The sequence below is a fragment of the Salvelinus fontinalis genome, chromosome 38 (genome assembly GCF_029448725.1).
Source record: "Salvelinus fontinalis isolate EN_2023a chromosome 38, ASM2944872v1, whole genome shotgun sequence".
Taxonomy (NCBI): Eukaryota; Metazoa; Chordata; class Actinopteri; order Salmoniformes; family Salmonidae; genus Salvelinus; species Salvelinus fontinalis.
Window position 1 is genome coordinate 31,981 of NC_074702.1, and position 20,049 is coordinate 52,029.

General features: G+C 41.5%; 1 protein-coding gene across 2 annotated transcripts; it reads left to right on the top strand.

Moving 5' to 3' along the window:
* Positions 1–8,382: 8,382 nt before the first annotated feature.
* On the top strand, positions 8,383–14,314 carry LOC129837217 (metastasis-associated in colon cancer protein 1-like). Of its 2 annotated transcripts, XM_055903202.1 has the most exons (5): positions 8,383–8,537; positions 9,854–9,979; positions 10,390–12,443; positions 12,606–12,794; positions 13,087–14,314. In XM_055903202.1, the coding sequence occupies exons 2-5, from the start codon at positions 9,862–9,864 to the stop codon at positions 13,288–13,290; spliced, it is 2,565 nt and encodes an 854-aa protein (XP_055759177.1). In that variant the 5' UTR covers positions 8,383–8,537; positions 9,854–9,861; the 3' UTR covers positions 13,291–14,314. The 2 variants fall into 2 exon arrangements, with proteins under 2 accessions (XP_055759177.1, XP_055759176.1); XM_055903201.1 differs by lacking the exon at positions 8,383–8,537 and having other exon boundaries at positions 9,844–9,979.
* Positions 14,315–20,049: the final 5,735 nt, after the last annotated feature.

The following is a 20,049-nucleotide window of genomic DNA, read 5'->3' on the forward strand; positions in this document are numbered from 1 at the left end:
TCAATGATTGCCTAGGAACAGTGGGTTTATCTGCCTTGTTCAGGGGCAGTACAATAGATTTTTAGCTTGTCAGCTCAGGGATTTGATCTAGCAACTTTTCGGTTACAAGTCCAACGGTCTAACCACTAGGCTACCTGCCGCCCCATCAATGCCATGTTTGAATATTAGGATGATCAATAACATGTCTTAATATTAGGCTAATCATACCAATGTCTGAATATTATGAGGATCAATACAATATCTGAATATTATGAGGATCAATACAATGTCTGAATATTATGAGGATCAATACAATGTCTGAATATTATGAGGATCAATACAATGTCTGAATATTATGAGGATCAATACAATGTTTGAATATTAGGAGGATCAATACAATGTCTGAATATTATGAGGATCAATACAATGTCTGAATATTATGAGGATCAATACAATGTCTGAATATTATGAGGATCAATACAATGTCTGAATATTATGAGGATCAATACAATGTCTGAATATTATGAGGATCAATACAATGTCTGAATATTATGAGGATCAATACAATGTCTGAATATTATGAGGATCAATACAATGTTTGAATATTAGGATGATCAATACCATGTTTGGCCCCACTATGGGTCTTCTTCAGGACTATGGTTGCCCAAAACACTGGCCCCTCAAAGGCAATGGCTGTCGTACTTCATACATTCATCCTGTCACATATCAGTAAAAGTGGAATAAATATAATCCTTATAAGTGGAATAAGACCACTCTTACTAGCAGATAGTCTCCCATCAGACAACAATGTTTTTATTTTCTGAATAAAACGTATGGTTAAAACGAGGCCAACCTAAGAATCTTGTTTCTTGTTATTTTATGTCCAGAATAATATCTGGACCAAGACTTTAATTTGAATGACCATTTTAATGTTTAATTGTATTAATATTAACAATCTTGACCCAGTGATCCAGTCAGATTAATCAACCTGACATTGATCTGATTTTCCTTACTGTTTTTTTCCTCTACTTAATGGCAAATCTCAGGAAAACGTAACTACTTTCATGACATGTTAGTGATCGTGCTACTCAAGATACATGAACTCTCCTAACACCATGTTGTTGAGGAACTACAGTATGATCTGGTTTCGGCACTGAGATATACCTGATGTGTACCGTGTGCGTGTGTTTGAATAATGCACAGGTCATGGCGAGAATGCAGAAGATGCTATCTACAATGTTTGAGATGCTATCTAGAAAAAACAGGTTTGTCTGAGTATTTGGAGAACTGTGTTGTTCAACATGTATGAACTCTGAACATACTGGCTTGTATAACCATGCATTCCAGATTGAATTACATAAACTACTACCCTACTTTTTAACCTAGAAAAAGGGTTCAGGCAAACTATGTTCTCTCAACAACTGTTGGGCCCACTCTAGACAAAATGTAATTGTTAAGGCTTAACTGAAGCCTATGGACAGTAGATGCTGTGTTCATATTGCATTCATATTGCATTCAAATGCAACATTTGAAAAAGCATAAGAAGAAAATACCTTTTTATATCACAATGAATGATGTTTGCATATCAATTGTTTGTGAATCAGTAGAGCTTAAAATATGAACATACTGTATTGTGAGAGTCAATACTAGCCTACACATGTGTAGGCCTAACATAGCACACAGTAAATGAACTTCCTTCACATTAAATGAACCTGCTATGGCATTTGAAGCACCAGGAACCTGCATCCACTAGGTTCCCTGGAAGTAAACAGTCCCACTGATATAATCTACAGGTGTAGGATCTTCATTTGATCACTCTTTTGTTGCTCAAAATTTATGGCCTAAACGTTCAAATCCTTATTTTGCTGTGACAATATAGGTAAAATTAAGATTCTACATCTGTACACACTTTTTTACCAGGTGAGAGAGCTTAACCCCTTGCCACTGTCACGTCTACTCCCGCTCCCCCTCTCCGGTGCTCGACATCGCCAGTTTACTCATTATTACGCACACCTGCCACCTTCGTTACACGGACCTGCGCCTCATGAGACTCACCTGGACTCCATCACCTTCCTGATTACCTTCCCTATATCTGTCAATCCCTTTGGTTCTTTCCCCAGGCGTTATTGATTCTGATTCTGTTTCATGTCTACACTAATTGTGTTTTGTTCCGTTATTTATTAAATTCACTACCTGTACTTGCTTCCCGATTCTTAGCGTACATGTTACAGCCACGTGCAGGAGCAGTCAAGTTTGGACACCTACTCATTCAAGGTTTATTGACTGCGTGAATCAAGCCTTCATGGTCGAAGTGCTGTGTCACGGATATCTAGGAGTGGTGGGTGTGGAGTCAGGCGCAGAGAGCAATGCTTCCAATGCATACGTTTATCAAGCTGGGTCTAGCCAACAAACAGGCAAAATGACCAATAAACAGGGAAAAACCAGGGAAAACCAGGGAAAAACCAGGGAAAAATAACAGACAGCAAAATACATGTAAGCAAAACAATTTCACCACTGACAGTGAGAATAAGCCCGCACAAAAGCAGGCGGGCCCTGGAAGTTTAAATAGGCCATCATTAACAACAAATAAGTAACAGGTGAAAAAAATCAAGACAAAACTAACAGAAAAGAAAAAGGAATCGGTGGCAGCTAGTAGATGGGTGACTACGACCGCCGAGTGCCGCCCGAACAGGGAGAGGAGCCACCTTCGGTGGAAGTCGTGACATGCTGCAAAGAAACCAATACTAAAGGACATCAAATAGACGAGACAAGTTTAAGGTATGACCCAGATGCAGGCAGTGTTGAAGAAACAAAAGTGTATTCCTTAAATAGGGGCATGCAAACGACAGGGCAAGGCAGGCAGGGGTCAATAATCCAGAGAGGGTGTAAGGGTCCAGAACGGCAGGCAGTCTCAGGGTCAGGGCAGGCAAGGGTCAATAATCCAGAGAGGGTGTAAGGGTCCAGAACGGCAGGCAGTCTCAGGGTCAGGGCAGGCAAGGGTCAATAATACAGAGAGGGTGTAAGGGTCCAGAACGGCAGGCAGTCTCAGGGTCAGGGCAGACAGTGGTCAATAATCCAGAGAGGGTGTAAGGGTCCAGAACGGCAGGCAGTCTCAGGGTCAGGACAGGCAGGGGTCAAAAACAGGGAAAGACAAAACAGGAGCAAGAAACAGGCAGGAACAGGGAAACAAATGCTGATAGGTTCTACGAACAAAACAAACTGGCAACAGACAAACAGAGAACACAGGTATAAATACACAGGGATAATGGGAAAGATGGGCGACACCTGGAAGAGGGTGGAGACAAACACAAAGACAGATGAAACAGTTCAGGGCATGACAAGACTTGCTTGTCAAGAAACATGAAACATGAGCAATGGACATTGGACCGGTGGAAATCTGTTCTTTGGTCTGATGAGTCCACATTTGAGATTTTTGGTTCCAACTGTGTCTTTGTGAGATGCAGAGTAGGTGAACGGATAATATCCGCATATGTGGTTCCCACTGTGAAGCATGGAGGAGGAGGTGTAATGGCGTGGGGGTGCTTTGCTGGTGACACTGTCTGTGATTTATTTAGAATTCAAGGCACACTTAACCAGCATGGCTACCACAGTATTATGCAGTGATATGCCATCCCATCTGGTTTGCGCTTAGTGGGACTATCATTTGATTTTCAACAGGACATTGACCCAACACACCTCTAGGCTATGTAAGGGCTATTTGACCAAGAAGGAGAGTGATGGAGTGCTGCATCAAATGACCTGGACTCCACAATCACCTGACCTCAACCCAATTGCGATGGTTTGGGATGAGTTGGACTGCAGAGTGAAGGAAAAGCAGCCAACAAGTGCTCAGCATATGTGGGAACTCCTCCAAGACCGTTGGAAAATCATTCCAGGTGAAGCTGGTTGAGAGAATGCCAAGAGTGTGCAAAGCTGTTATCAGGGCAAAGGGTGGCTACTTTGAAGACTTTTTTGGTTATTACATGATTACATATGTGTTATGTCATAGTTTTGATGTCTTCACTATTATTCTACATTGTCGAAAATATAAAAAATAAAGAAAAGCCCTTGAATGAGTAGGTGTGTCCAAACTCTTGACTGGTACTGTACTTCTCTCCTTCCTAGCTGGTTTGGCCATGCAATTCATACATGTTGCTGGTCTGAATTTCGCAGCGGTCTAAGGCACTGCATCTCAGTGCTAGAGGCGTCACTACAGACCCCCTGGTTCGAATCCAGGCTGTATCACAACTGTCCCTGATTGGGAGTCCCATCGGGCGGTGCACAATTGTCCCAGTGTCGTCCGGGTTTGGCCGGGGTAGGCCGTCATTGTAAATAAGAATTTGTTCTCAACTGACTTGCCCAGTTAAATAAAGGTTAAATAAAAAAAAGGTTACATTAAAACATCTGGGTAAACTATCTTCATGCAATTCGAACATGCTGCTGCCCCAAAGTTAACAGTAATAAAATATTTGAACTGTTGAATACAGTCTCTTCTGGCTCATAGATGACATTCAGTGGTTCCCAACCTTTTTTGGTTACTGTACCACCAATTTAATTTTGCTCTGCCCGGAGTGCCCCTGAAGGAGCCTCTCATGTGCATTTTACCAGTAGGCCTATGGTCTCATGAGTCTTCTCAAGTACCCTCTGTGTGTAGGTCAAGTACCCGTAGCGGTCCTAGTACCCCTGGTTGGGAACCACTGATCTAACGAATGTTAGAATTTGGGTGAACTATCCCTTAAATACAAAGTGATATACATGTTCCTACTTTCCACAGAGACTCTAGCCCCGTTTATACCTGGTTCTAGCATGCGTACTTTGTCCTGATCTTGTCCACATTCTGATTGTGGCCACATTTTTAGACAGGTGTAGATGATTAAAAGATGCCTTATGAACTGATTTAGATAAGATCTTATTCGTGTAAACGGATAAGACTAGGACATGATTGGAACAAAGGATGCATGTTAGTGGCAGGTATAAACGGGCCTTATGATGATGTCCATGGCTCATTTTTGAGTAGCAAGGCTCTATATGATGGGGAAAGACGCTTTCACTCAATGTACAGTCAGTCATCTAGTAAATGTTTATCCTGGCACAACAACACTTTAAGAGCACCACTAGAGAGCAGACTTTAGTCAACTTCTCAACAGCATAGTATCTAACCAGCATTGTGACACGAGTTTGTTTAAGGATGACCAGTAGGAGGCATATCTGTCTCATTTCTTTCACGTCATTGTCAGTAGAGTTGTCCTAAGCACCGACTACTACAGTACCAGTTTCAGGGGTATGATATGTACAATACGGAAATATTTTATCAATCATGTTTTTTTTTTAAAAGCATTAATTTGAGGGTTGAGCACCAAAAGGGCATAACCTTAATCTGTCAGTGAAGTTTTATTTGCATTTTGCCTTTCACAATAATTGTATGTGTTACCCAGAGTTTTAAATAGGTGCTGTATGACCGTCTTTTCCCCATAAAAAATTAACATTCATAATCTACTCAGGAGCGCTTAGTCGCATTCCTCCAACACCAGCTACTTTCAGAGGCCAAGGCCAACACGACACCACACCAGCTCTGGCCACAATAAAAGTGGTTCTGGCCACAATTCAGCCACTTCAACTTTTCATTGAGTTTGGACATTGGGTTTGGATATTGAGTTTAGACAAGATATATGAGTGCAAACTCAACACCACAAACATATGATGTGCATAAAGTAATTGGCTGGAAGAAACACCCACGTTTATACTGAGAGAGGATCACAATGTTCTTCACAAACAGTACCAGTCAAAAGTTTGGACACACCAACTCATTCAAGGGTTTTTCTTTATTTTGACTCTTTTCTACATTGTGGAATAATAGTAAAGACATCAAAACTATGAAATAACACATATGGAATCATGTTGTAACCAAAAAAGTGCTAAACAAATCAACATATATTTTATATTTGAGATTCTTTAAAGTAGCCACCCTTTGCCTTGATGACAGCTTTGCACACTCTTGGCATTCTCTCAACCAGCTTCATGAGGTAGTCACCTGGAATGCATTTCATTTAACGGGTGTGCTTTGTTAAAGGTTCATTTGTGGAATTTATTTCCTTCTCAATGCGTTTGAGGCAATCCGTTGTGTTGTGACAAGGTAAGGGTGGTATACAGAAGATAGCCCTATTTGGTAAAAGACCAAGTCCATATTATGGCAAGAACAGCTCAAATAAGCAAAGAAAACTGACAGTCCCTCATTACTTTAAGACATGAAGGTAAGTCAATGCGGAATATTTCAAAAACCTTTAAAGTTTCTTCAAGGGCAGTCGCAAAAACCATCAAGCACTATGATGAAACTGGCTCTAATGAGGACCGCCGCAGGAAAGGAAGACCCAGAGTTACCTCTGCTGCAGAGGATAAGTAGATTAGTTACCAGCATCAGAATTGCAGCCCAAATAAATGCTTCACAGAGTTCAAGTAACAGACACATCTCAACATCAACTTTTCAGAGGAGACTGAGTGAATCAAGCCTTCATGGTCAAATTGCTGCAAAGTAACCAATTCTAAAGGACACCAATAAGAAGAAGAGACTTACTTCGGTCAAGAAACATGAGCAATGGACATTAGACCGGTGGAAATCTGTGGTTTGGTCTGATGAGTCCAAATTTGAGATTTTTGGTTCCAACCGCTGTGTCTTTGTGAGACGCAGAGTAGGTGAACGGGTGACATCGCATATGTGGTTCCGACCGTGAAGCATGGAGGAGGAGGTGTGATGGTGTGGGGGTGCTTTGCTGGTGACACTGTCTGTGATTTATTTAGAATTCAAGGCACACTTAACCAGCATGGCTACCACAGCATTCTGCAGCGATACTCCATCCCATCTGGATTGTGCTAAGTGGGACTATCATTTGTTTTTCAACAGGACAATGACCCAACACACCTCCAGGCTGTGTAAGGGCTATTTGACCAAGAAGGAGAGTGATGGAGTGATGCATCAGATGACCTGGCCTCCACAATCACCTGACTTCAACACACTTGAGATGGTTTGGGATGAGTTGGACTGCAGAGTGAAGGAAAAGCAGCCAACAAGTGCTCAGCATATGTGGGAACTCCTTCAAGAGTGGCCTCCCGGTTGGCGCAGTGGTCTAGGGCACTGCATCCCAGTGCTAGCTGCGCCACCAGAGTCTCTGGGTTCGCGCCCAGGCTCTGTCGCAGCCGGCCGCAACCGGGAGGTCCGTGGGGCGACGCACAATTGGCATAGCGTCGTCCTGGTTAGGGAGGGTTTGGCCGGTAGGGATATCCTTGTCTCAGTATGTAAAAATGTAATAAAATGTATGCACTCTACTGTAAGTCGCTCTGGATAAGAGCGTCTGCTAAATGACTAAAATGAAAATGAAGACTGTTGGAAAAACATTCCAGGTGAACTTGGTTGAGAGGATGCCAAGAGTGTGCAAAGCTGTCATCAATACAAAGGATGGCTACTTTGAAGAATCTAAAATACTTTTTTGGTTTCTCTTTGCTAATTTGAGATGTTCTTGCAATCATATGGATTTGGTATTTTACCATATAGGGCTATCTTATATATACCACCCCTACCTTGTCACAACACAACTGATTGGCTCAAATGCATTAAGAAGGAAAGAAATTCCACAAATTAACTTTTAACAAGGTACATCTGTTAATTGAAATGCATTCCAGGTAACTACATCATGACGCTGGGTGAGAGAATGCCAAGAGTGTGCACAGCTGTCTTCAAGGCAAAGGGTGGCTATTTGAAGAATCTCAAATATAAAATATATTTTGATTTGTTTAACACTTTTTGGGTTACTACATGATTCCATATGTGTTATTTCATAGTTTTGATGTCTTCACTATTAATCTACAATGTAGAAAATAGTAAAAATCAAGAAAAACCCTTGAGTGAGTAGGTGTGTCCAAACTTTTGACTGGTACTGTATATTAAATGTAGGCTATCTAGGCCATATTAGGCTACAAGTAATAACAAACCTTTCAAGCAATACACTAAATGCACTAATTGAGTAACACAACATATAACTTCTAATCAAAGCTCTTTGTTTAAAGCAATTAGTAAATAGCTTATACATCTGTTATTATGACCCATCATTTATAATAGCTTAAATGATTATGCATGATGAGCCAATTTTGTAATTGAACTGTCTGGCCTTCACATAATTGCATCCGCGGGAGAAAAAAAGTATTTCTACCGTAATGACAGAACACTGAAACTACCTAGTTTCTGCTGAGTTTCAGGTGTTGCAACACTCTTTGCGTAAATACAGGATTGCATTAGGGATATTGTAGTTTTATAATAAAAAAACACCTATTTTCAAGAGTAGCCTCATTGTTTTGAACTACTAGTCCCGGAATGCTTGTAGTTTCAAAGCAAACAGACGGCGAGAGTTGTGGCGTGAAGGTGTAAAGATCGGATTTGACTCAGACAAGATCGGACTCGCTTCCTAAAAAAAAGTTAGTGTCTAAATAAGGCTACGATGGAAACCTTGTTACCATGGATCAAAAGTGAGATTCCCCGACATCTCTGATACACCGTTTGGCGAGACATAGTAAGTAAATATTGTTACAATATTTCTGCTGTTTCTACCGACGTTGGAAATTGTAGGCAAGTGTGCAAATCTAGTAGCCGAACAGAATCATAACATGTGTATGAACATAGTAGAGGTAGGTCTATCTTGTGTTTGAAAGTTTGACATCTAGGCTATATATATATTTATTATTATATATATTTTATCATACACAACTACATAGCCACTGGTTTACAGTAGTTGAAGCGCACAAGCGAGCGTTTGAAATACACCTGTTGACTGCGGAAACGGTATTTTTGTCAATCTGGCATAGACAGCGGAGCAGAATTTCTACATGTGAAAAAACAACTATTACAGTAGTCATACTGTATGTAGCCAAATTTTGATGATGGTTTGTCGATGATGATGGTTTATTTACAGCTAGCTCCGTCTCTATATATTTTCTCAGCGATAAGGTAGGCTATCCAACAGGTGCGCCTGAACTAGGCTTCTGTATTTCGAGATAACGCGAAGGTGAAATTCGACAGGAGGATTGGCTACCCACCCACCCACACATTCAAGAATCGGTTTTGCGGAATAACTGATTGTTGAATCTCAGACAAGAGCAACCTGTTTGTGTGCACTCGTGTACAACCCAAATTAATTATTACTGACTCACTGCGACAGCAACATAGGCTATACATGAATGATAAGAAGTCTCCCTTTACGCAAACAAATTACAGTCTGAATGAGTTCATGCTTTATGCTCTGTAAAATAGGTTACCTCAAACTAATCCCAAAGGTAGCCTCAGGTAAACAATCTCAGGGGTGAACCAGTGTGGAGGAAATGGACTAACAATGGCATAGGGCTGGGCAATATGGCCTAAAAATATTAATTCGAGAAATCGGCGAGCCCTACTACGGCACCACAAAACAACTTTTGGTAAACGAAAGAAACTGTAGGCCTATCTAGATGTGTTGTTTCTCTGTGTTTCCATAGGCTTTTTTTCCCGCTGTAGGCTACTTTATCCATATTCTTAAACTATCATGTTTGTAGCCACGCTTTATAGAATAAACAGCTAGGGTAGAAAACATATAACATTGTACGACATTGGCCTATATATTTTAGCGACCTAAACTCGACACCTAGCGAACTTGTCAAGTGGTTCGGACCTCTTGACATAACGGTTAAGGTCTTGGCTTGACATCCGCTGGACCCGAATTCGAGCCACGGCAACCCTCCGAATTCGGCAAAATATTAAATAGGTTAAACTGTGTACTCTATATTATTATGCGAACTGATTGCAATTTTAGGTGTAGTAATTGTGTATGTAATTTATGAATCTTAATGTTTACAGATATAAAGATGGCAGCTGTCAGAGCAAAGTCATTTCATCGCCAAGGAAGTCTCATTAGGAGCAAATCTGAGGGGACGTTGATTGATCTAGACGACACTGGAACGGTGAACATCAACAATTTAAATGGTAGCCTACTCTAACGTTTATGAAATATATTGTCTTTGAACTAGATGTCATTAATAGCTTTCCAAAAATCGGGGAACTTTCCCAGCTTTTCCAGAGATCCCAGTTGGAAGATTCATGGAATCATGAGGGAATAAGCAGGAAATCCAGAAACCTCCAACCGGGATTTTTGGAAAACGTGGGAAAGGTCTTGGGAAAGTTACTAGATTTTTGCAACCCTGGTTATGAAACTATTTCAAATATAGGATTGCATTATGTGTATTGTACAGTAGCTCCTTTGAGTGGTACCCTCATTTAGAATAATGCCTGTTTAAAGAGCAACAATTCGGTGTGATTTTACCATGTTCTCATATGTATGTTTTATATTAGTAGGTAAGGCTTTGATTTGACACAGATATTTTGTATTTTCACAGGGAGTAGTTACATAATAAATCAAGTGACAAAACATTCTGAGTGGCCTGTGTTGCAGCCGGAGGTCAAACATGGAAGTCAAACCACAAATCCATTCTGGAACAAACTGTCTATATCCAATCCGTTTTTGGATGACATTTTACACACAAACAATGACAAAACGTTAACGAACGCTGATCTATCAATACAGAAAGATGAACTTTCGACTCTTTTTGACAGTGAGAACTTTGACGCCAGTAGCACATCTTCGGACGAAACAAACTTCGTCCATTTTGCGGATACCAAGCGAAAGAGCATAAGACAATCAGGGAGATGGAAGAGTGCCTCGGATATTCTCGACGACCTGGAGAGAAAGGAACCGAAAAGGGAAAACAGCCTCAAATTGTCAGCAGGCCCATTTCTGAATGCAGATTTTGAGTGGTTGAAAAATGACCGGGAGGCTTACAAAATGGCCTGGTTAAGTCACCGGCAGCTAACAAGGTCATGTCTTGACCTAGGCCTAATGAGTCAGAGTCCTGGATGGGCCCAGACCCAAGCCACCGACTCTCAGATAGTCTGCAAGATAGGTCACAGCGGAGGGTCACTACAGTTACCAGACTCGGATATTACCGCCCATATCCCAGAGGGCCTTGTTCCTGCTGGGGAGGTTCAGGAGGTTGCACTGAAAGCCATCCTGGAGCCCCCTCACGGGCTGAACAACAACTACATGACAACCGTGAGTCCGCTCCTGGAGGTGAGTCTCAGCAACACGAGCGGAAAGGAATCCATCTCGCTGGAAATGAAAATGGTCGCGGAGGTCAAGAAGGATCCGATAAGTCAGGTCATGACCACATTTGTTGGCCTAGTGTCCAACAAGAGAGAGGGACCTTATCAGAAAGTCAAGGACTGTTACATTTACAAGAACATCATGCAGATGAATCTTCAAGACTTAAAGTCTAATTTCTATGTTATTGTAGCCGCAGAGGCCTCGGTTATCCAGCCCCCTGCTACATCCGTTTGGGATTACCTGGATCGTCAAGTCACCGTCGCCGTTTATGGCCCAAAGTATATCCATCCGTCTTTCAAAGTGGTCGTGGTCGTCTCTTGCCACGATAATGTTCCACCGAGGCTTCCGTTCTCAGATATCCACAGGGGCAGCAGAAACTTGCCCCCTCTGGTGCTACAGCTCTGGGAGAAGCACCAGTTTAGCCCAGAGAGACTGAATGACCTACACATCTCGACTTCCGTCATAGCGTCAAAGTTCGAAGTCAAAGCCCAGGATAAAAGGAAAGAGGTGAGACAAGGGCTACTCAAACTGGGTAAAGTCATTCACCTGCCTCTTGAGCTGGCCAAGATGGGCAATGGGGAGATGGATTCCTTTAAACTACACCTCCAGGTGAGGGATTCAAACAGTGTCACTGTAGCAGAGTTCCAGGTGTCTTCCCCTGCAGCGGCACCTATTCGCTCTGAAAAGCGAGGTCCCATGCGAAACAAAATTTGTCAATCGCTAGCTATACCGGAGGAATCCGTCCCAGAGTTCCCCAAATTCGGGACCAGACCTGTGAAGGTGCAGTGTTACGGGGTGGCACTGAAGTCAGTGCTCCGTCAACCGCGAGTGGAGTACCTCCTGGAGTACTTCAAGGGCGACACCGTGGCTCTCCTCTCCAGAGAGACCGTGAGGTCGGTGGGCCAGTCCAAAGTCAAGGAGTGGTACATCGGCTTCCTCCGAGGCAGGACCGGCCTGGTCCATTGCAAGAACGTCAAACTCATCACCCGAGACCAAGTGATTGACTTCAACGGCACTGACTTCACCACCGAGACCCTCTTGGACAACATGGCACTGCCGTTCAAGAAGCTCACCTACATCTACTCAGACATCCAGACACTGGTGACCGAACACATCCCCAGCTGGAGGGGCTTCGCTGATGCCCTGGGCTACTCGAGCTTGTCGCTCGACACTATCACACGGAGACATGCTGAAACAGAGGCTGAGAAGGTGGCCTGCGTGCTGGAGAAACTGAAGGAGGACTGCCACACCGAGAACAGCAAGAAGAAGTTCCAGCACAAGCTCATGATCGTAAGTGTAGAAAAGGACGGGGCATGTTTGATAGGTCTCAGGTTTGAGAAGAATCTTCAAACCAGCTTGACCTTTGTTTTGAATTACTTTTTCTCTTTTCCAAATGCGCTTCATTAATTGCATTTCAAGTAAGTGTTTTGTATGTTGCTTTTTCCATTCTAGGGTCTGTTGAAGATGGACTCTCAGGCTCTAGTGGCCCATCTGATCCAGAACATGGTCATCCTGTCCACGGCGGTGGAGCTGGGTATCAGGTGGAGGGAGCTCGCTGAGAGGCTGGGGAAACTCTCCAGTGCTCAGATCGCTGCTTACGAGGCACCTCACCGGGGGAAGAGTGGAGAAGTTAGCGCTGTGGTTAGTTAATTTGACTTTGATTTGTTGTATTTAGCAAAATATGTTGTTCTTAGGAGATCACCCCTTCATGATCTCATTGGATCAACAGACAAGGATTAGGAAGTCTGTACCAATACTTTTATTTGTATAGTCCATTATAGATGGGCTATAGATTTATTTCCACTGCTTTCATTGTACCGTTTACACCCTGCTGTATCCTGTGCATATGACGAATCAACTCTGATTTGATAGATTCCCGAACTATCAACTATATACTGAACTGAACTTGTGGATCCTCCTCTCTCTATTGTAGTCTATGTGGAAACCTGCCTATGACTTCCTGTACTCATGGAGCCAGCTGTACGGGGAGGGCTACCAGGATATGATCCAGGACCTCCACCTGGCCCTGGACAAGATGAAGAGCCCAATCACCAGGCAGTGGAGGCAGCTGACCGGGGCGCTAATCGCAGTCAACTGTCTGGAGATCCTCAGGGTCTCGGCCTTCCCCAAACCATAGAACCATAGAACCCCACTGAGGAGAAGAATGAGCACGCTGGAGCGCTCAAATGGGTAAGAACTGTAGAACTGAGGCCACAGAGGCCCTTTGATAAAGTTTACTGTGCAGTTCCCACTATCTTTGAATATGGAGGTCCTTGTTACGATGCAGAGGGTGAGGCGAAGATGAAGTCAATGTTTGTTCTTGTTCTTGTATTGTGCCGTGTCTTTGCACACTTGTCAGAGTTTCTTCTTAGAGTTCAGTTCATGTCGTAATTTTTCATTGTGGCCAGATACTTAAACTATATTGCTAGATTTTGTTCATACAAAGCCAGAACCAGTGTATGGACGGATTCTGTTACACAGGATGCAAACGAACGTATATCTCAGCCATATTAACCATATCTGTCTTTACATGAGTTTTTATAAAGGATTCGTTTTGATAATTTGTCTAACAGATACCTGCTTCCTTTGACATCATTTCTTAAGACAAAACAGCAGAAACTATATTGAGGTCTGTTACTTTGGGGTTTTCTGTTTGACACTATGTGATAGCCCTTGTTTTGATTTGACATTAATAGTAAGGCAACATACAGTAGAGTTAGCGCTTCCAGTTAGCGCTTCCAGTTAGCGCTTCCAGTTGTCACACGGTTTTATACCTTTATTTTATATGTTACAATGTTACATGAAATCCCCCTGGTTTTTCATTATATTTGACATTTATTTTAGAGGCTGTATTTACGCTAATTTTGATTGAGGTTGGAAGGGATTACATTTGTTTTATCTGCCAAATCCAGTCCTCACTATTTAGATTGATACTTTTTAACTCAGTGTATTAAGCCCATCCATTGACACCTTTTTCAGTGCATTTTAGTGTTGTCTACTGGAAAATAGCATAATATGTTCAAATATATTTTAAATATGTAATATAATGTAAAACAACCTTGTTGTGATTTATCTGAAATATAATATTTCACAATGAAGATTTATAACTGAAATGATGACCTGGTGTGTATGAAGTATGAATAAATATTACTTACATTTTTGACAGACAAGTAATATATATCTATTTTCAATGAATTGTCAACTAAAGTAGTTCATTGAGAAGAAGACCCATTATTTAAGTTCAGGTTCATCACCAGGTTGTGAATCACATGTCTTATAAGAGTAGCAGGGATAGTGAGCAGTAAGGGTCTGTGTCTTGCATTGTGGGTAGTGTAATAATGTGTCATGCGGTTCACTTTGGTCTCTAGCATGTCACATCTGTTCAGTTAAAGATAAAGGAGAATATTTGGCTTCCGTCAGGGACTGCATTGACCCTAATACTGACGTCTGTTCATAGAGGGGGATGATTGAAAAGACTTGATTTACCAAGGCAATAACGCTTTAATTACATAGATCACATTCTCTGTACAGCCAGATTGTATCCACAGAGGAAACCCTTCATTTAAAAGACCTGAAACTGAAATTAATCTGAAATTCCCAGTCCTAACTCCCCAATTTATCAGCAATGAATCCTGTCCTTGCACCCTATATATGATTGAATCCTGTCCTTGAACCCTATATATGATTAAATCCTGTCCTTGAACCCTATATATGATTGACTCCTGTCCTTGAACCCTATATATGATTGAATCCTGTCCTTGAACCCTATATATGATTGAATCCTGTCCTTGAACCCTATATATGATTGAATCCTGTCCTTGAACCCTATATATGATTGAATCCTGTCCTTGAACCCTATATATGATTGAATCCTGTCCTTGAACCCTATATATGATTGAATTCTGTCCTTGAACCCTATATATGATTTAATCCTGTCCTTGAACCCTATACATGATTGAATCCTGTCCTTGAACCCTATACATGATTGAATCCTGTCCTTGAACCCTATATATGATTAAATCCTGTCCTTGAACCCTATACAGAATTGAATCCTGTCCTAGAATTTCCTGGCTGTGTGTTTTCTGTTGACTTACTCTTGTTGACCTTTTTAGTTTGACTTTCTCTCCTCTGTTTATTTAAGCTGGTTTCAACTGAGAGTTGCATTGTATGGTCTTTAGTCTTTATCTGTTGGCGTTGGCAACGGGAAAGCTCAGGATGTCTATCCTGTTTCTGTTCTGTATTACAGGTGAATGTTATGACTGCATACATTCTGGCTTAAAATAGAAGAAGAAATAGATATACAATATACTGTATGTTCCTCCTTCCTGGTACATTTACAGTCCTAAAGCAAGAAGATGTTCTGTATAGTTTTAAACAATGGCTGTTACGTTATAACTAGTGAAATATCTTGTCATTGAAATAATTTATAGTTCATCTGTTGTTGACAACAGAGAGACAATGGTCTTATTCGATATCCTGGTAATATTCCATCCAGATAGTGGACCAGTGACATGTTACTGGACCAGCATCAAGTGCAGATTAATTATGGAGCTGTGACACTCCATTTAAACATGGGAAGACTACATCTCACTGGGCATCAAGTGATTGATGGATAAATCTCTGGGATTAATTGGGCGATCTAATTTCTCCCGCACTGAAATGGAAGTCCGGGCCGATCTCAGATAAGGCTGACCAAGTCAAAACTTTGCCATGCGAGGGTGGAGGCACGAAGAGTGCTTTGAAACACCAGCGTGGAGGATACACTGAAGTCAATTGCCCGCACTGACTGAAACTTTAGCTTGACTTATAATTGGAATCTGTGACTCTGACCGACGCTTGAATGTGCACTTTAAAAGGCGGGACTATAGCTGAGATCCTATATTACAATTTAAGCACTATCGGACGGTATCCCAGACACAGATTAGGTCTAGTACTGGGCTAAAAATACATCTCAACAGAGAATCTCTATTGAAAGTTATTTTTCGTCCAGGACTTTATAGGCTTAATCAGTGTCTGGGAAACCGGCTCTATGTGGAGGTAAATGTACAGTAAGAGTCAACACCAACCCCTCATTCTGCACTGAGGAAACAAGAAGTTGTTACTATGTATTTTCATATACACCTAAAAAAGAGGGATGGATATCACTCCTCCAGCTTGCAGGAGCAGTATTCTTTCTTTCTCTGCCGTACTGGTCAGCAGCATGAGAGACAGAGTTCATGTGTTGTCATGTGTTGCTGCCATGATGTGTTGTCTTAGGTCTCTCTTTATGTAGTGTTATTGTCTTAGGTCTGTCTTTATGTAGTGTTGTTGTCTTAGGTCTCTCTTTATGTAGTGTTGTTGTCTTAGGTCTCTCTTTATGTAGTGTTGTTGTCTTAGGTCTCTCTTTATGTAGTGTTGTCTTAGGTCTCTCTTCATGTAGTGTTGTGGTGTCTTAGGTCTCTCTTTATGTAGTGTTATGGTGTCTTAGGTCTCTCTGTATGTAGTGTTGTCTTAGGTCTCTCTTCATGTAGTGTTGTGGTGTCTTAGGTCTCTCTTTATGTAGTGTTATGGTGTCTTAGGTCTCTCTGTATGTAGTGTTGTCTTAGGTCTCTCTTTATGTAGTGTTATTGTCTTAGGTCTGTCTTTATGTAGTGTTGTTGTCTTAGGTCTGTCTTTATGTAGTGTTGTTGTCTTAGGTCTGTCTTTATGTAGTGTTGTTGTCTTAGGTCTCTCTGTATGTAGTGTTGTTGTCTTAGGTCTCTCTGTATGTAGTGTTGTTGTCTTAGGTCTCTCTGTATGTAGTGTTGTGGTGTCTTAGGTCTCTCTGTATGTAGTGTTGTCTTAGGTCTCTCTGTATGTAGTGTTGTCTTAGGTCTCTCTGTATGTAGTGTTGTCTTAGGTCTCTCTGTATGTAGTGTTGTCTTAGGTCTCTCTTTATGTAGTGTTGTTGTCTTAGGTCTCTCTTTATGTAGTGTTGTTGTCTTAGGTCTCTCTTTATGTAGTGTTGTTGTCTTAGGTCTCTCTTTATGTAGTGTTGTGGTGTCTTAGGTCTCTCTTTATGTAGTGTTGTCTTAGGTCTCTCTTTATGTAGTATTGTGGTGTCTTAGGTCTTTCTTTATGTAGTGTTGTGGTGTCTTAGGTCTCTCTTTATGTAGTGTTGCGGTCTTAGGTCTCTCTTTATGTAGTGTTGTCTTAGGTCTCTCTGTATGTAGTGTTGTCTTAGGTCTCTCTTTATGTAGTATTGTGGTGTCTTAGGTCTATCTTTATGTAGTGTTGTGGTGTCTTAGGTCTCTCTTTATGTAGTGTTGTCTTAGGTCTCTCTTTATGTAGTATTGTGGTGTCTTAGGTCTCTCTTTATGTAGTATTGTGGTGTCTTAGGTCTCTCTTTATGAAGTGTTGTGGTGTCTTAGGTCTCTCTTTATGAAGTATTGTGGTGTCTTAGGTCTCTCTTTCTGTGGTGTTGTGGTGTCTTAGGTCTCTCTTTATGTGGTGTTGTGGTGTCTTAGGTCTCTCTTTATGTGGTGTTGTGGTGTCTTAGGTCTATCTTTATGTTGTGTTGTCTTAGGTCTCTCTTTATGTAGTATTGTGGTGTCTTAGGTCTCTCTGTATGTAGTGCTGTCTTAGGTCTCTCTTTATGTGGTGTTGTGGTGTCTTAGGTCTCTCTTTATGAAGTGTTGTGGTGTCTTAGGTCTCTCTTTATGTAGTATTGTGGTGTCTTAGGTCTCTCTTTATGTAGTATTGTGGTGTCTTAGGTCTCTCTTTATGTAGTATTGTGGTGTCTTAGGTCTCTTTATGAAGTGTTGCGGTGTCTTAGGTCTCTCTTTATGTAGTATTGTGGTGTCTTAGGTCTCTCTTTATGTACTATTGTGGTGTCTTAGGTCTCTCTTTATGTAGTATTGTGGTGTCTTAGGTCTCTCTTTATGTAGTATTGTGGTGTCTTAGGTCTCTCTTTATGTAGTATTGTGGTGTCTTATGTCTCTCTTTATGTAGTGTTGTGGTGTCTTAGGTCTCTCTTTATGTAGTATTGTGGTGTCTTAGGTCTCTCTTTATGTAGTATTGTGGTGTCTTAGGTCTCTCTTTATGTAGTATTGTGGTGTCTTAGGTCTCTTTTTATGTAGTATTGTGGTGTCTTAGGTCTCTCTTTATGTAGTTTTGTGGTGTCTTAGGTCTCTCTTTATGAAGTGTTGTGGTGTCTTAGGTCTCTCTTCATGTAGTATTGTGGTGTCTTAGGTCTCTCTTTATGTAGTATTGTGGTGTCTTAGGTCTCTCTTTATGTAGTATTGTGGTGTCTTAGGTCTCTCTTTATGAAGTGTTGTGGTGTCTCTTGTTGTGATGTGTGTTTTGTAATACAGTTTTATTTTTTATTCCAGCGCCCGTCCCAGTAGAAAGCCTTTTGTCTCTTGGTTGGCCGGCATAAATCAGAATAAATCAGAATTGGTCCTTAACAGACTTGCCTAGTTAAATAAAAGTTCATTTTAAAAAATAAAACCAATCCCAGCCTTCAGATCAATTAGGTGGCCATTCAATGTGACGTAACCCAAGACAAAGAGGTCCTGTTTTCCGGGTGAGGTTAAAGCACGGGTGAGCAGGCAGTAACACAAGGAGGACACCAAATCCAGTCCAGATATCTGGCTTGTGTCCGACTGTTTCCTAGGAAAATAGAGGAGGAACATAGAGGAGACATTTAGTGTTTATTCCTCACTATTAACATTAAAACATTTGAATCATAGGCAGAGCTAGAACCACAGTATAAAAGTGTGTGGTTGAACATAGATACTAATCTACCGTCCTGATCTTCTAAAGTCATGACAGTTCTCTGATGTGACAGGCTAGAGAGAGTACTGTCAGTCTGGATTTCCACCACAGGCCAGGATGTCTGCCTATTTAGTCATTGACATGTCCACACTTCCTGGGACAATTCCTTTGATTCACTTCCTTGTTTCCATAAAGAAACAGTTTGCTCAATGTATAAAAACCCCCAGATTAATCAGTTTAAATAATCAGTTTCCTTTTCAATCAGTTTCCTTCAATCACCAGTCACCACCATAGACAGGGAGATCTGCTTCATAGGAAACACTTTCACCATGTCCCATTTGAACGTGTACAAATGATAGCCACGTCTACACTGTAATCTTCTGTCACTCAGGAAGTTCAAACAGAATTGATTGACTCAACTCTGCATCTAACGGTCTGGGCCTTTAGAATAACACCATGTTATTGTTGTACAGTAATAGTTACTTTGTGGTTTCCCTTCACTAGACATGTTGAAGCCAGGCAGGTAGTGTTGCTTGTACCTGGTGAGCTGTTCCCTAAGATGGCGCTGGCTCTGACACTCCACATTACTGGGAGCAGTGTGATGATGGAGGTAATGGCTGTAAAACGCACTCACCTCCTCTCTGGAACGGCACAGATCATCACAAGTGAGATGTCAACATGCCTGGCTATCACTCTCTTAGTATCATACAGGAAGAGACAGTGATATATTGTCTATTTCTTTAGGTCTGAGCTTACATGATCAAATATAGTTATAGTGGCAGGGTTTTCTTTAGTTAAAAGTAAACAGGAAGGAAGAGAAGTACCTGACGGAGGTACGCAGTAAAGTAAACAGGAAGGAAGAGAAGTACCTGACGGAGGTACGCAGTAAAGTAAACAGGAAGGAAGAGAAGTACCTGACGGAGGTACGCAGTAAAGTAAACAGGAAGGAAGAGAAGTACCTGACGGAGGTACGCAGTAAAGTAAACAGGAAGGAAGAGAAGTACCTGACGGAGGTATGCAGTAAAGTAAACAGGAAGGAAGAGAAGTACCTGACGGAGGTACGCAGTAAAGTAAACAGGAAGGAAGAGAAGTACCTGACGGAGGTACGCAGTAAAGTAAACAGGAAGGAAGAGAAGTACCTGACGGAGGTATGCAGTAAAGT